At 38.5% G+C, this 16,048-nt stretch overlaps 1 protein-coding gene across 2 annotated transcripts in view; it reads left to right on the top strand.

Annotated features, from left to right (window-relative positions):
• Brd7 (bromodomain containing 7) overlaps window positions 1-16,048 on the top strand; it is a 33,045-nt gene that overhangs the window by 1,504 nt on the left and 15,493 nt on the right. For both annotated transcript variants that reach the window (XM_075976823.1, XM_075976822.1), the window contains exons 3-6: window positions 3,532-3,661; window positions 3,957-4,014; window positions 8,262-8,406; window positions 11,941-12,051. In XM_075976823.1, the coding sequence (XP_075832938.1) occupies window positions 3,532-3,661; window positions 3,957-4,014; window positions 8,262-8,406; window positions 11,941-12,051 (444 nt within the window). The remainder of the gene's footprint in view (window positions 1-3,531; window positions 3,662-3,956; window positions 4,015-8,261; window positions 8,407-11,940; window positions 12,052-16,048) is intronic.

The following is a 16,048-nucleotide window of genomic DNA, read 5'->3' as shown; positions in this document are numbered from 1 at the left end:
GGGAAAAAATTGTATTTCTCTCTGACCGGGTTTTTGTTGCCTTTAGGTAGACTATGACAGTAGTCACAACCTTTTCCTAAATTACAAAAACCACAGAAGCACGAGTCTTTGCTTTAACTGAGAGCTTTGGAAGTGGGCATGTTGTAAATTGTTTTTACCTGTGAGGCTCAACACGTCTTGTCTTGACTGTTTTCTTGGGCACTTGAACATCAGGTAGGCAGCTGGCCTAGAACTCACTATATATAGTGTGATCTTTCTGTTTTCATCCTTCGTATTGCTGGGATTGTGGATGCATGCCACCACCCCTGCCTGGTTTAGAAACCTAGGAAGTATGTATAGGTAGATTTTGGTAAGCTTTCCACGTTTAGAAATATTTGCTCTTGGATAGAATTGTCATACAGACTCAGAGTTTGAGTCAGTACAGAAATTTAAATTAAAAAGTATTTTCTCTCGAATTTTAAAATTTGGTGCATGTGCATGCAGTTGCTTGTGGAGCCCAGAAGAGGGTGTCACACCCTTAGCTGGAGTTCCAAGCAATTGTGAGCTGTCCAATATAGGAATCAAACTTGGGTCCTCTGGAAAAACAACTGTTCTTAATTGTTGAGTCATCTTTCCATTCCCCCATCTCTCAGATTTTGAAAGCATTTTAAAATTTAAAATTAGCTGGGTAGTAGTGATGCATGCCTTTAATCCCAAGCACTCAGGAGGCAGAGGCAGGCAGATCTCTGAGTTTGAGGTCTGATCTACAGAGAGAGTTCCAGGACAGGCTCCAAAACTACACAGAGAAACCCTGTCTTGGAAAAAAAATTTTTTTAATTAAACATATTTCAGATATTTTCTGGCTGTCATTCAGAAGTTACTCTGTTGCATTCTAATTCTTAGTTTGTGACCTTGGAATTTTTGTGATTGTCCCCTTGGTTGTCATTGTCCTAATGTTTCATAATAGATACTTGTACCTTCAATCCTGAGGTATTGCTCAAAGTATCTCTGTGGTCATTTTCTTCCTCCTTTTTCTCTTCCTTTAGAACCTCTACCATGTAGATGTTGGACTCCTAGATTGAAACTATTTTTTTTCCTCTTGTTTTGTGTTCTTTAAGGAAGAGCTCAACTTTCTCTTCTGAGCTTAAGAATGTGCATATAAAAATTTCCAAGTTACATGGGTATTGCTGGCATAGGGATCACACTTCGGGGTCACTGATACAATGCTTTCTGTCTGTTCTCAAGCTCTACCTTGTACCATTAGCTCAGTAACTCTGGGGACCCTGACTTGCCACCTGTGTTTTAAGGTCTTTGGATGGTTCTAATGCACATTTCAGCTTAAGAACCATCATGCCATTAAGCCAGGCATGGTGCATTTACCTTTAATCCTAGCACTAGGGAGCCAAAAGCGGGCAGACTCCAAAGTTTGAGGCCAGCCTGGTCTGTATAGTGAGTTCCAGGACAGCCAGGACTACACAGAGAAACCCTGTCTTGAAAAAACAAAAAAGAAAAAATAAAAAGAGAACCATAAGTCAATAATAATCTTTTGTCTAGTTCTCTATCATGTTGTGAAGTTTCTCTAAGATATTTATAAAGGAATAGCTGAGATTAGGGGGGAAAGTTTTTCCAGACTTTGTAAGGTAATTATAGCTGCTTTCCTAATTGTGCCTACTCAACTATCTAGAACACAGTAGTTCTCAACCTGTGGGTCACGACCCCTTCGGGTCTGCTGACCCTTTCACAGGTCACCTAAGACCATCAGAAATCATAGGTATTTGTATTATGATTCGTAACAGTAGCAAAATTACATTTATGAAATAGCACGGAAATAATGGTTGTGGGTCACCACAACATGAGGAACTATATTAAAGGGTTGCAGCATTAGGAGGGTTGAGAACCACTGTTTGGAAGGTATTTGAGTCTTATTTCTCTACATCTTTATTAAAACTTGTTCAGACTTTTAAATTTTGCCCACCAGAATGACTGTCTTCTAAGTTTTTATTTTTTAATGTGGATGGGTTGTCTGTGTATATATGTGTGTGCCACTACATGCCTGGTGCCCATTAGAGGTAGAAGAAGGCATTGATCTCCTGGATCTGGAGGTGTGAGACGCCCTGTGAATCAAAGCCAGGTCCTCTGGAGCAGCAGCCAGTCCTCTTAACTGCTGAGGTATCTCTCTAGCCCTGCCTTCTAGTTTTTAAGTTTAGAGTTCCTGACTCTTAGGAAGCCAGAGCTAGTTTTTACATCCCTTCTGTGAATTACCTGTGGTGTCCTTTTTACTTTTTGTTCTTACTCTCTTTACATGGTTTTGTAAATGTTTTGTATCTATTCTTGCTCTCCCTTTTATGATTATTTATGTTTCAAGTACTTCATCCCAGTCTATGGCTAGATATTTTAGCTTGAATTATTGGGTTTATTGAGGCACCAAAATTTATAAATAAGTTTCAAATTTGGACTATAGAGACAGTTGTTGTGAGCACTTGCTCTACTAAGGGACCTGAGTTCTGTTCCTAGTACCCATATCAGACAGCTCCCAACTACCTGTAACTCCAGTTCCAGGATATATGAGGCTCTCTTCTGGCCTCCATGGGCACTGTATGCATGTGGTGTACATATATACACCCAGGCATACATGTATACAGAAAATATACATCTTTAAGTCAAATTTATCAAATTTGTTTTTTAAGAATCAGTCTTTCTGTGTTTCACTTAAGGAAAAAATTCCCTACTCTTGGGTCTCCAAGAATCATTTATCTGAACGTCTGAAGTTTTGCTCTGTACACTTAAGTTTTTGGAGTTTTGTGTGTAGGTTGGTTTCTGGGTTTATATTCCATTCTTTCAGCTCGTCTGTCCCTCTGTCCACATTGTCTTTACACTCACTGTACAAATGCTTAGCGCCATTAAGGCTTACTGTCTTTTGTAGCTTTCCTTCCTTGCTTGTTTGGTTGCTTGTGGTGCTGGAAATCAAACCTAACCAAGCCTTCTCAACTGTCAGGAAAATGCTTTATCAGGTATCCACATCCTCGGATTATCTCACTGTGACCTTTTCAAAACTCTCCTGGTTTAAATCATTCACTCTTTAAGAAAAAGTATGCAATTGGTTTGCAGATTTCATAAAAAATTCTGTTTTACAATTTTGAATGGCATTACATTGAATTTGATGAGCTTGAAGAGAGCTGACTTCATTAACATGGTATATCTCCTTTATTCATGTCTTCAGCTTGAATAAAGCTCACTAATGTTGGCTCACTCATGTTTCATGATTTTTCCAGAAGGTTATGGGATTCTTAGGTTTGCTCTGATGTATATTATATATTTGTGTGTGAATAGTAGTATTTTTCTAATCTATTATTTCTGGCATAGAGAAATGCACTTCTTTTCCTTGAGGAACATGTTCTCTTTGTCCAGTAGATGGCAGCAAAATACACTAAGATTTCTTAATTTAGAATTTCTTCTTTTCAGTACTACCTTTTTTCCTTCAAAACCAAAATGATATGTTTAAATATGTTGATTGTGAAATATTTCTAAATTGCTTCCAATTTTTCTATTTAGGACGATAAAAGAAAGCGGGATCGAGACCGTGTGGAGAATGAGGCAGAGAAAGATGTCCAGTGTCATGCCCCTATGAGATTAGACTTACCTCCCGAGAAGCCTCTCACAAGCTCTCTAGCCAGACAAGAAGGTTGGAGTTACCCTGAGCTGTCTGTCCTGAGTTGGGAGGGAAAGGGATCAAGCATTAGTTTCTGAATTATAACTAAGAGACCTGTAACAAGTTTATTCTAAGTTCTCTTATTTCTCTTGCTGCATGAGAGCTCTAAGTTAGCTTCAGTGTTGACTTGTTATTCTCAGCCTTTAACACTTTTGTGATAAATTGAATTCCTGTGTGAAATGTTTAATAAAACATAGATGAGTCATCTAGATAGAAAACTGAAGTGCCAGCTTATATCTTTCTAACACACATTTTCTGTTTGCTTTAGAAGTAGAACAGACACCCCTTCAGGAAGCTTTGAATCAACTCATGAGACAACTGCAGAGGTAAATGTTTTCCAGCTTTTCTAAAGATAGTAACTCAAAGGGCGAAGATAGAGGTCCAAACCACATCTCTGTTGCTAGTTATCTAACGTCATGTTGTAGGGCTTAAACCCAAACACACTTGGTTTTAAAGTAGATGGTAAGTACCTTGCCTGGCAACAGAAGTAGTCCCAAGAGGGTGACATGAACTCTCATTTGGTTTGTTTCAACTGGCAACTTTAAGGGTGTTAGGAAATGTCTAGTTTCTCCTTTCTGAATTAGTTTCTCATGTTAAAACTTGAAACTAGCAGTAACAATACAGATAACTGCCCCCCTCTTCCTAGTAGCACAGGACAGTCCTTTCTGTGTGTTTATGCAGCACCTAGCCCCTGTGTTCAACAGTTATTAAGTCTGAAAGATAAAATGAAATGCTGTAAGTTTTATGACCCTTATTTGAGTATGTTGTCTTTGAGATGTGCTCTCACAATCTGAGGCTAGCCTGGAATTCATCATCCTCCTGCCTCAGCCTCCTGAATGCTGAGATTGTAGGTGTGTGCCACTGTGCCTGGCTTTATGCTCCTTTAAATGTAGTGATTGTTGCCTAAAGTAGTCTGGTAGGTAGAATAAACCAATTTAAGTTCATAAAAAGAAAAGAGGTGCTCAGCTGTAATGAAAATTTTGATGCATCTTTTTATTCCAATTTGAATTCCAACTCAGTGATATTTATTTTACTTGAGAAGATTGACGGTTGTGGGGTTTGCAGTCTGATAGGGAACTTTTCTCCTAGCTGTGTTACCTGTTATCTGATACAGTTTGTATTCTCAACATCCATCTGGCTTCTCAATTAAAGTCAATAGTTACTAGCTTCTTTGCTTTTTTTGAGACAGATTTCACCATGTAGCTCTGACTGTCCTTGAACTCACTTTGTAGAGCAGGCTTGCCTGAAACTCACAGAGATCTGCCTACCTCCTAAGTGCTAGAATTAAAGGCAAGGCTTTGACTAGCTCTTTTTATGTGTTGGAATAGCTAAGAACATGGTATCTCTAATCTTTGCATTTCAGTAAATTATTGCTTGTCAGTCCAGCAGAGAAGAGTTAAGTATTGCTATGGTATCCCTGTTGGAAGGTGTGACTATAAAGTGTTTTGCTTTTTGTAACAAAAGAGCAGACTGTTTGTCAATAATATCACCCTAAAAAATAAAGTCTACATCAGGAAGTATTTAAAGTCAGAGAAACTAACAGTGACCAGCACATTTTGAGGATTAGAATCTATGGCCACATTCTGTGACTGTATAGTCATATATGACTATATGATTGTGATTGGATGATTCTTCGTCCTTGAGGTTCAGAGTTTAACCTGATTTTTTTAAAAATGTATTTGATCAATTCTGGCGGTACCATTTTTGTTCAGAAAATAAGGTGGTCTCTATATTAAAATGATTGATTTTTAAGAACAGATAATTTGTCCTTAAAGGTAAGAGGTCAGCCATTGGTGAAGCTTGTTATTCATAGTAACCCCATGTACTGTGTGGACTTCGGCATGTGGGTTCCACATTGGACATTTTTGCAATTTGCCATTACTTTTTGGTTTTGCAGCTTAGCTATTAGAGGCAGTCTGAGTTCAGGTTCCAACTCTTTTATTAGATTTATAGCACATATATATTATTCTCTTTTTCTTTTTTCTTTTTTTGATTTTTTGAGGCAAGGTTTCTCTGTGTAACCCTGGCTGTCCTGGTACTCTCTCTGTGTAGACCAAGGTGGCCCCAAACTCAAAGATCCTCCTGCCTTTGCCTTCAGAGTGCTGGGATTAAAGGCTTGTACCACCACTGCCCAGCTACAAATTATTCTTACTCCTAAGTTTCTGCCATCATCTGCCAGTGAGGAAACCACCAGCTGATGTGCCAGCTCTGTCAGTGGCAAGATAATAAACAGGTTTTCAAAATTGTTGCTGTGGCTTATTTTGTTTTTAGTCATTTGTTAAAGCTTTAACAAAATCTGATATGCCAAGTTTGCTGGGTGGGTAATAGTCTAATGGCCTAATTTTGTAGAGAAGGGCTTAAATTTTTTCTACTTGTAACCTCTTTCCACTCAAGGAATTTTTATGTAGTCTCAAATGTATAATAACAAAAAGTAGATAAACAGATCAAATATAAAAACATTTAAAATGTGGAATTTATTACATTTATTTATTTTTTGGTTTTTGGTAAAGAGGGTCTCTATAGCTAGCTGTCCTGGAATTTACTATGTAGACCAGGCCTGCCTGGAACTCAAAGAAATCCTCCTGCCTCTACCTCCACCTTCAGAGTGCTGGGATTAAAGATGTACTCCACTACGCTCAACTTGAAATTTATCTCCTCCATGTTGTATCTCTGGCTGTCCTGGAACTCGATTTGTGGACCAGGCTGGCCTTGAACTCGGAGAGATCAGCCTGCCTCTGCCTCCCACGTGCTGGGATTAAAATTGTGTGCCACAATTGCCTATTGCCACATTTTTCTTTACACCTTCCCACTGGCAGTTATTTAACTCTGTATGAAGTCACACCCTACGGTTTAAGAAGTTGTCCCAAAGAGCATGGATACTCAATCCTGGCAATATTAAACATACTAATGCCATATGCGGATGCCACTGAACCCTGGATACACCAATGACTTGGTGCCTTCTTCATAAGAAAGTCTTGCTATAGTGAGGTTGGGGCTAGCCTTCCCTATCCCACTCTTGAAATGTACAGCCAGAGTTAAGAATGAACCTGTGGTAGAAAGCACTAGTTTTTACATATAAAGGGTGTGGGGGGGTGGGGTATGCATGTGCTTGCTATAGCATGTGTGTGAGTATCTTTTAGGAATCAGTTCTCTCCTCCAGCCATGTTGGTCCTGGGGATTGAACTCAGTTGTTCAGTATCTAGTAAAGAAACAGTACCCCTTCTTCCATTATAATTATACAACATTCATAGGCCTGCTCTGGTGAGATACTCTGACACAGGAGGCTTTTTAAAGCCCCTGAAGGTGCTGTACACATTTCATTAGGTTAGGATTTCCTCCTCTATTTGCCTATCCTGTTGTGTGTTGTGACCTCTTCAGTCCTGAGCATCTATCTGCAGCTGGATGAAACAGGCAGGCCAGGGCCTATAGGCTACATAGGGCTTCTGAGTCACCACAAGGATGACAGCACAGGAGGATTACACAGACTGTTAACTTTCCAAGGTCACTGCCTCCAGATGGGTTGCTTTGGGGTGACAGACGGATGGACAAGAGAACAACCAGAGGGATGTTGCTGCATAGTGGACCTAAACAGGCTCTCCTATGCCCAGTCCCAACCCTGCCCCATATCCCATCAGTTTCCACCACAATCCAATAGGAACTTTTCTTTTTTTAAAATTTTATTTATTAATATATACCGTGTTCTGCCTGCACACCAGAAAAGGGCACCAGATCTCATAGAGGGTTGTGAACCGCCATGTGGTTGCTGGGAATTGAACTCCAGACATCTGAAAGAGCAGCCAGTGCTCGTAACTTCTGAGTCATTTCTCCAGTCCCCCAATAGGAACTTTTTAAATGTCTTGGGGGAGGTGGTTCCACATTTACATAACAGATATGTTAGTTGATGGGAAAGTATGCTTTTATGGTACAGAACCAGAAAGAAAGCTTATAGGTGTGTATTCATAGTTAAACCAGGCTGAGTCACTGGGCAGTTAGTCTAGATCACTCATAGAAGGTGCTGCTGATAGGTTACTTTTCTAAAAGAGGTTCTGTGCCTTAAGAGTCCTGCTGTTAGGGGCTGGAAAGATGGCTCAGTGATTAAGAGCATTGCCTGCTCTTCCAAAGGTCCTGAGTTCAATTCCCAGCAACCACATGGTGCCCTCTTCTGGCCTTCGGCATACACACAGATAGACTATTGTATACATAATAAATAAATATTTAAAAAAAAAAAAGAGTCCTGCTGTTAGCAAGGTGGTGGTGGTACTTGCCTTTAATTCCGCACTCTGGAGGCAGGGACAGGGTAAGTCTCTGTGAGTTCGAGGCCAGCCTAGTCTACAGTGTGAGTTCTAAGACCGCTAGAACTATACAGTAAGACCCTGGTGGGAGGGGGAGCCCTGCTGTTTAAAGTCTCTGATTCTTATTGTTAGTTGGTCTTGAAAATCATTTTTTCAATTTTTCAATGAAAAGCGTATATACATTTTTTCTGATTATGAGAATTTATTATACTGACTTTGCTTCTGTACCAATGGGTTGCGATAGAAATAAATATAACTTTACCTTTTATGTGCCTGTACAGAAAAGACCCAAGTGCTTTCTTTTCATTTCCTGTGACGGACTTCATTGCTCCTGGCTACTCCATGATAATTAAACACCCAATGGATTTTAGTACCATGAAGGAAAAGATCAAGAATAATGACTACCAGTCCATAGAAGAACTAAAGGTAACTGTAATTAGTAGTTTTATTCTGTTTTATAATGGGATCTTTTTTAGCCTATCCTGGCCTTGAACTGATCCTCCTGCCTTCCTTCACTTATCAGGGACTAGGATTATAGGTGAATGCCACAAGATGTCACTCATTAGCTTTTATTAGAGAAGCAGACTAAAGTATAATGCATTTTAACTGAGAGTCAAACTCTTGGATCCTGTGTAAAATAGAAAATCAACAAATATGTCTTAGAGTCCCAGCATCACCATGATAGCGGGGAAAACAAACTCCGCAGAGCTGTCCTCTGACTTGTACTACATGTGATGCTGTATGTATGTGTACAGAATAGGTAAATAAAGGTTATTTTTTGTATTTAGTTGCCAGTCATGGTGATGCACATTCTTCTTTAGTTTGTGTATCTTTTGGCTTTCTTGGCACTCACTCTGTAGACTAGGCTGGCCTCAAGCTAACAGAGATCCACCAGCCTCTGCCTCCCATGCGCTGGGATTAAAGGCGTGTGCTGCTGCTACCAGCCAGCAATCTGATATTCAGTCTTTATTTGTACCTTCATTTTTAAATAATTTTATTTATTTTAAATGTCCAAAGTCTGTATTTTTCTCTTGGGCTGACAAGGTTGATCAGTGGGTAGAGGTATTTGTACACAAACCATGATCCCTAAGTTCCCATGAGGTTTCAGGAGAGGACCTGTTCCCTAGAGTTGTCCTGACTGCCAAACGTGCATCATGGCACACTTGCACACATAAACACATTATTTTATTAATAAATTAAATTAAAATACTACAGGAAAGTTTAATTGTATTTTCCAGTTTGATGAAAATTAATTGTTCTCTGAGTTTACTCTGACTGTATTTATCTCAGCACACTGCATTCTCGACTTTTGAAGAGAAGGGGACTGAGAGTGTGTGGTTTGATGATAGAGGAGAACTCTTACCTAATACACAAGGTGCTGGACGTAATCCCAAGTCTGCGGGAGGAAGAAGGAACAACAATTATATAGAAGGGCCAGGAGGTGGTGGCGCATGCCTTTAATCCCAGCACTTGGGAGACAGAGGCGGGCGGATCTCTGTGAGTTCAGTGCTACCCTGGTCTACAAGAGCTAGTTCCAGGACAGGCTCCAAAACTACAAAGAAACCCTGTCTTGAAAAATTATATATATGTGTGTATGTGTATAATCTAAGGAGGTTGGGTAGACGGTTCATTGACTAAAATACTTTCTATACAAAGCATGAGGACTTTGAGTTTAAGTCACTAACACCCACATAAGGCAGGTAACCTGTTTACCTGAGCATTTTGTAGGCAGACACTGTGGAAACAGACTGATTGAGATGTTTTTGGCCAGCTAGTCTAGTTGAAATATTGAGCTCCTGGTTCAGTGAGAGAGAAATACACTGACATCTACCTCTCGTCTACACACAGAAACACACACCCACAACAGTCTAGGAGCCACCAGGACAACATGTGTGTTTCTTGTTTTAGGTTTTCTTTCCTCTTCAAATGGTCTGAGTATATGTTGATTTCAGGGATGTGCTTTCATATAAGTCTTAAATTAACCTTAGGTGTTGTTAAAGTTTGCATTAGAACACATACACACGTACTGGCTTTTGGCAGAGAGGAAGGTCCCATATGGTAGTGTTCAACCAACCTGCAAGATGAATGCTAATCAGTTGCAGAAAGAAGTGGAACAGTAAACATTTTTACTTATTCTTTTTCTTTTTTAATTCACATGTTAATCAACTAAAATTTATGCAGACTACCAGCATCTAATTTGCTTCAATTTTAGTTTTAATAATTGACTTGGAAAACCTGAATTCCACCTTCTTACTTACTTACTTACTTTTTTTTTCTGACATATTTTCATCTAGTGAAAATCAGTCTGAAACTTTATTGCTCAGTAGAAAAGAGTTTTACAGTTGGTGGGGTTGGTTTGTTTGCTTGTTGTTGATCTTTCTCTGTGGTCACAGGTGAGAGTAGGGGTTTGTCCCCTGAGATGTTTAAGTAAGTCAAAGCTTTTCAGCATTTGAAATGGGTATTTTAGCCTTCTGGAGCTTTCCACAGAAAGGAAAGTGTGTGAATAGATTGAGCTTTTTGAATGGTCAAGTGCCATCACACAGAATGCAGTAATGCCTACTCACCACATGACAGCTAAAATTGAAGGAATCTGAAGGTCACCTTGGACTGGGGTTATAGGTAGTCATCACAAAAAATAAAACTTGTTACTTGAACAGACAACACAGTATCATTAAAGTCATCATCTCCTGCCAATTCATAAACTCATCATTCTCTTGTCAAGCTATAGCCAAGTGATTGTTTCCTGAGTGTACATAGCAGTCTGATGTCTTACCTCACTTGCATTCCTCTGTAGCTCCTGTAAGATTCTGAGAGGTCCAGAATTTAGCAAAACCTTTGACCAGAGCTCAGTATCTATATACACTTCCACTTGATTTTAACTTGATAGCAAATTTATTGTGGACTTTGAATTTGCTAATAATTTTTTTTTTAAAAAACTTAGTCTATCTCCCTATTTTTAAGTTCTAAACTGTCATTACTACTACTAGTGAGATTTGAGGGGTTTTGGTTGGGACTTGGAGGTTTGTGGGGTGATGTTTTTCTGTTTAGGTTCCTCCCATTTTAACAGTAAGGCAGTGGCACGATTATACATAATTACAGATGTGAAAATGTGTCACCAGGAAAAAGTACAGGGCTTCTGCTTCAGTACATACACATCTTTGAGATGTAATGAAAGCCCCAAGTGATAATTTAGCTATTCCAGTTATATGTTGCAACTCCTTGATGTTGAATAGTTTATTTAGCATTGACATAATTTTATTATATCTGAAAATTATGTTTAATTTCTAGTAGTGTCTAAATATTTTAACATAGTGTAAATATTTTAACATTTTTACTCAGTTTATTTGCATTTGGCAGAAAAACTTGTTATAATTTAGCTCTGGTCCCAGTTTTTAATTAAAATTTGAACTGAAATATTTAACTCATAAATAACAAACTTAAAATTTGCCTTAAAAAGTGAAGGTAATATTTGTAATTATATGAACTACCCAGCTTGAATTATTAAATTTGAACTAGAAATATTTCCTCCAAAATTTTTGTGTGTGTGACTGTACTGAAAAACTTTCTTTTTCAAGACAGGGTTTCTCTGTAGCTTTGGAGCCTGTCCTGGAACTAGCTCGTGTAGACCAGGCTGGCCTCAAACTCAAAGAGATCTGCCTGCCTCTGCCTTCTGAGTGCTGGAATTAAAGGTGTATGCCACCACCACCTGGCCTGAAAAATCTTTAGGTTTATATTCTAGATTGAAAGTTAATACATAGATACTAAAATGCTAAAGAATTTAGAAACAGATTACAAGTATTTATTTTGTTGGTCTTAAATCGTAGTTGTTATTTAATAAACGGTGACAAAAAAAAGATGTCTTCTTTTGGTTTTTAAATTTTTACAGGGTCTCTATGATTTCAGATAAAGAATTAAGAGTTTTATTCTAATGCATTTTTCCTCTTGATGCTTTCTTTTTAGGATAACTTCAAGCTAATGTGTACTAATGCAATGATTTACAATAAGCCAGAGACCATCTACTATAAAGCTGCAAAGAAGCTGTTGCACTCAGGGATGAAAATTCTTAGTCAGGTAAAGAAACTTTATCACAAATTAACAACCACTATAAAATCTATATCTTCACTTAAGTACTATCTTCCTCATTGGCAAATCATGTTAAAGTAGTGAGAACGTAGGAGAAAATTTCTATCAAGAAAAGATAGGAAGAAGCTCACATATAGTCTTTTTTTTTTTTTTTTTTTGAGTCAGGGTTTCTCTGTGTAGCCCTGACTGTCCTAGAACTCACTCTGTAGACTGCAAACTCTCAGAGATTTCACCTGCCTCTCCCTCCCCTATGCTGGTATTAAAGGTGTGTACCATCACCACCTAGCCAGTCATTTCTTTTTCAAAAGTTATGCTATTCCATTTATTTGTGTATGTGTGCAAATGCACCTGTTCACCCACATGCCAAAGAGCAATTTGTAGGGCATCAGTTCTCTTCTGATACATGGATTCTGAAGATTAAACTTCGATTGTCAAGCTTGGTTGTAGTGATGAGGCGAGCAGGCCTGCTTTTCATCCTGCCCGGCTCCCTGCACGACTAGCTTAACACCAGAAATAACAACACACAAATTGTATTTATTTAAACACTGCTTGGCCTGTTAGTTCTTCCTCTTATCGGCTAATTCTCACATCTTGATTAACCCATTTCTAATAATCTGTGTAGCACCAACGGTGGCTTACCGGGAAAGATTCAGCATGTCTGACCTGGTGGCTGGCTCCATCGCATCTGCCCTCACTTCCCTTCTTCCCAGCATTCTGTTCTGTCAACTTCACCCACCTATGCTCTGACCCATCAGGCCAAGCAGTTTCTTTATTAATTAACCAATGAAAGCAACAGATAGACAGATGACCTTCCCACATCACTTGGTGGCAAGTGCCAGCCTTCTGAGCCATTTCACAAGCCAAGGCTAGCCTTGAATGGACAGTTTAGCCAAGGATGATAGTCCTCCTACCTCCACCTCCTAAGTACTGAGATAGAGGCTTATTCCACCACTCCCAATTTTATTCAGTGCTGGAACTCAAACCTGGGGCTTTATGCATGTGTAGGCAAACAATCAACTGTAATTATTTCTCTGAAGTCTCTTCATAGATTTATTTTGCTGTGGGAGAAGCAGCAGTCAGAATTTCAGAATAAAATTGGATGAAGTATGAGGTCTTTTAGAGAAAAGTTCTGTTTACTTTAGTGATGGAATCTAATGTTCTGATCAGCCCTGCACTTCCTAGTGAAGTACATGACTTGTATTGGTAAGAAACAAAATATACGAATGAGAAATAACTTGAAATTTTTCAAAACTACCTCTGTACAAGAAAAGTCCCTTCCTTGAAGAAATGATAATCAATGCATAATAAAGAAGGCAAGCCATAATCCAGTTGCAGGAGAGAGCACATAGATTGTGACAAGAAAGTGAGTTTCACCCATTTTTAAAAAAAAGGCCTTATCTGTGGTCTCCAACATGACTTCCAGCATAACATGTCTAATTCCAAATAAGAGCTAAAATAGGGAAGAGACAGGAAGAACAGCTAGAGATGGGGGCTTTAAACAAAGAAAACTTGAGTTTCATTATAATGTAGATACATACAGAAGGAGAAAGGAATCAGAATGAAGAGCTTAAGCTCAGGCTTGGAGCAAGTAAGGGATGGCAGAAATTAGTCCCGTATTCACATAGGTTTTCTGGGTTTGTCTGGTCATCACCTGTATTAAATTTCTACAGTTGAAGAAAGAGTTCATGTGCAGATGTCTGGCTCTGAGAGATTCTTAAATCAGCTTACCTAGGAAAAGGAAAACATTTGAATTGGTGGTTATTCTTACATTCCTAATATTTAGATATCAGTTCTAAAATTTAAAATCTGTTTAGCAAAATTTGTAAAGGCGAATGTAAAATGTTTGTTTCCTTTCTTGTAGAAAGACTATCAGAATCTAGAATGAAGCCATGTTCCACATTTAAAAACCCAGACCTGCTTGTTATAAAAGTTCATTGAGCAAATACAGTCTTCATTCCAAAATAATTTTGAGAGTTGGAAAGGGGAGGGCGAGTGTGTGTGTTTTGTTGGGGTTTTTGTAGTTGTTGTTTTGTGGCAAGGTCTCACTATAATATAATTATGGCTATCCTGGAACTTGCTGTGTAGACGAGGATGGCTTTGAACACACAGGGATCGGCCTACCTCTGCCTCCCAAGTGCTGGAATTAAAGGTATGTGCCATCACCACCCAGCGTGTAATGGATTTTCAAGGAAAAATCTAGTGTTGTTTTGTTTTGTTCTTTTTAATCCCGACTTGCCACTATTTTGTCTAAATACTATAGTCAGCATAACTAAAGATTTCGTAGTCTTCTAAAGTTTACTGGGAACAGGAAGGTTAGCTTGTCCCCTTTTCCTTCTCTTCTTTTGTCTTGATTTTTAAAGATGTCTTGGAGCTGTAACTTTCTTGTGTTTAGCCTTCTTTTTGACTTCCACTCTAAATGGAAGGGATCCTTACAATGGTGATTTATAAACCTTTAAATTTTAACTTTCTGAGTTACCACTACTTAGTCTAGCAGTGTAGGCTCCCAAGAAAGTCTACACGCTTTTCCATGAATGGTATCTTTTCAGAGACAGGTCTTATGAGTAGTCATTGAAAAATGGTAACAGTCGTCACTTTTTCCATTACACCCAATATTAGTACTTAGTACATGTGTTATTTTTATAAAGAAAGAACTGATGGCCAGGCATGGGGATATCATCGCAACACTTGAGATGAAAATAGAAGGATTGGGAGTTTGGGGCCAGTATGGGCTACACAATGGGGTTCTTGTCTTAAAACGGCAAAGTAAAACAAAGGAAAGATGGTCAAATACTTGAGTAGAATACTACCTTCTGGTACACCTAGCAGTATTTGTAGTGCGGTGGCCTTGGAATCAGACTAAGGACGCGTCTAGTTCTGCTGTTGCTTAGCAGCTAGGTGACCTGGCTCTGCAGCCTTTCTCAGCATTCCTCCTGTAGGTAGGGTTGGTGCTTAACTCGGAGTTGTCTGCTACAGAGGCAGGCACTCCATCAAGTGTTGGAACACTAAAGCAAATGGTGTCTTGAGCCCAGGATTTAGTGAGACTTATCTTGGAAGGGAGGGAGGCTGTGTTAAATAGCATGCATGCTTATGTGGAGACACGAATTACACACACACAAAAAGCATTTCTTTCAAAGTAAAACTAAACTTCTTCCTGTGGCATCCCTAAATTTAGAAAATTTTTATGCTTTAAGCATTATGCACATTATGTTTAACAATGTCCCTAAATGATTTTTATTATAGCTTGTGCTTTGTAAAATAATGGGATGGAAACTTAAAAATTACTGAGAATTTTGTAAGATGAGCCCGTTTGTCTAGCTGTGTATTTAGTGGGTACAGTATCAGTCTACTGTCAGTACTACAGATCCACAGATAAATAGGCATGACCCGAGTGACGCATACAATGAATAGCCAAATTCACTACTGTCCAGAAGTATGGAGTAAAATAGCACATTTTTAAAAAGCATGCTGAGTGGTATATTTTTGGTTTTATTTTAATAATACTGTTCAGTTTGGCACTGATTCAGAGAAACTGTCATACTAGAAACTGATTAAATCTTCCTGGAAGAAAGTTTGACAATAAGTATTCCTTCACCCTCCACTGCAGAAATTTGCCCTGACGGAATAAATAAGACTCCTAGAGAGGTTTATTGACCATGTTTAGTGGAAATTTGAGTCTAAATGGCTAGTTATATTTTTAATTAAATAACTATTTATTATACATTGTAATTTTTAGAATACTAAAGACTATAATGATATGGAGGACAAATACTTACTGTTTACTAATAAATAATTTATTAATTTGTTTACCAAATATTGAGTGTGCAGTTCACTAAAAAGTATACCATGCTCAGAAGAAAGAGTTGAAATGGTAACTGCTGGTACTGCTTTTCCCCAGAAGATAGGGAACAAGCTATGTCTTCATTTCTTTAGTCTGATACATCACTTCATAGTTTTACAATTACTTTAAAAGCTGTCTTAGTTAGGG

The sequence above is a fragment of the Microtus pennsylvanicus genome, chromosome 6 (genome assembly GCF_037038515.1).
Source record: "Microtus pennsylvanicus isolate mMicPen1 chromosome 6, mMicPen1.hap1, whole genome shotgun sequence".
Taxonomy (NCBI): Eukaryota; Metazoa; Chordata; class Mammalia; order Rodentia; family Cricetidae; genus Microtus; species Microtus pennsylvanicus.
Note: the sequence above shows the minus strand (reverse complement) of the source record. Positions and strands in the feature narration are given on the sequence as shown.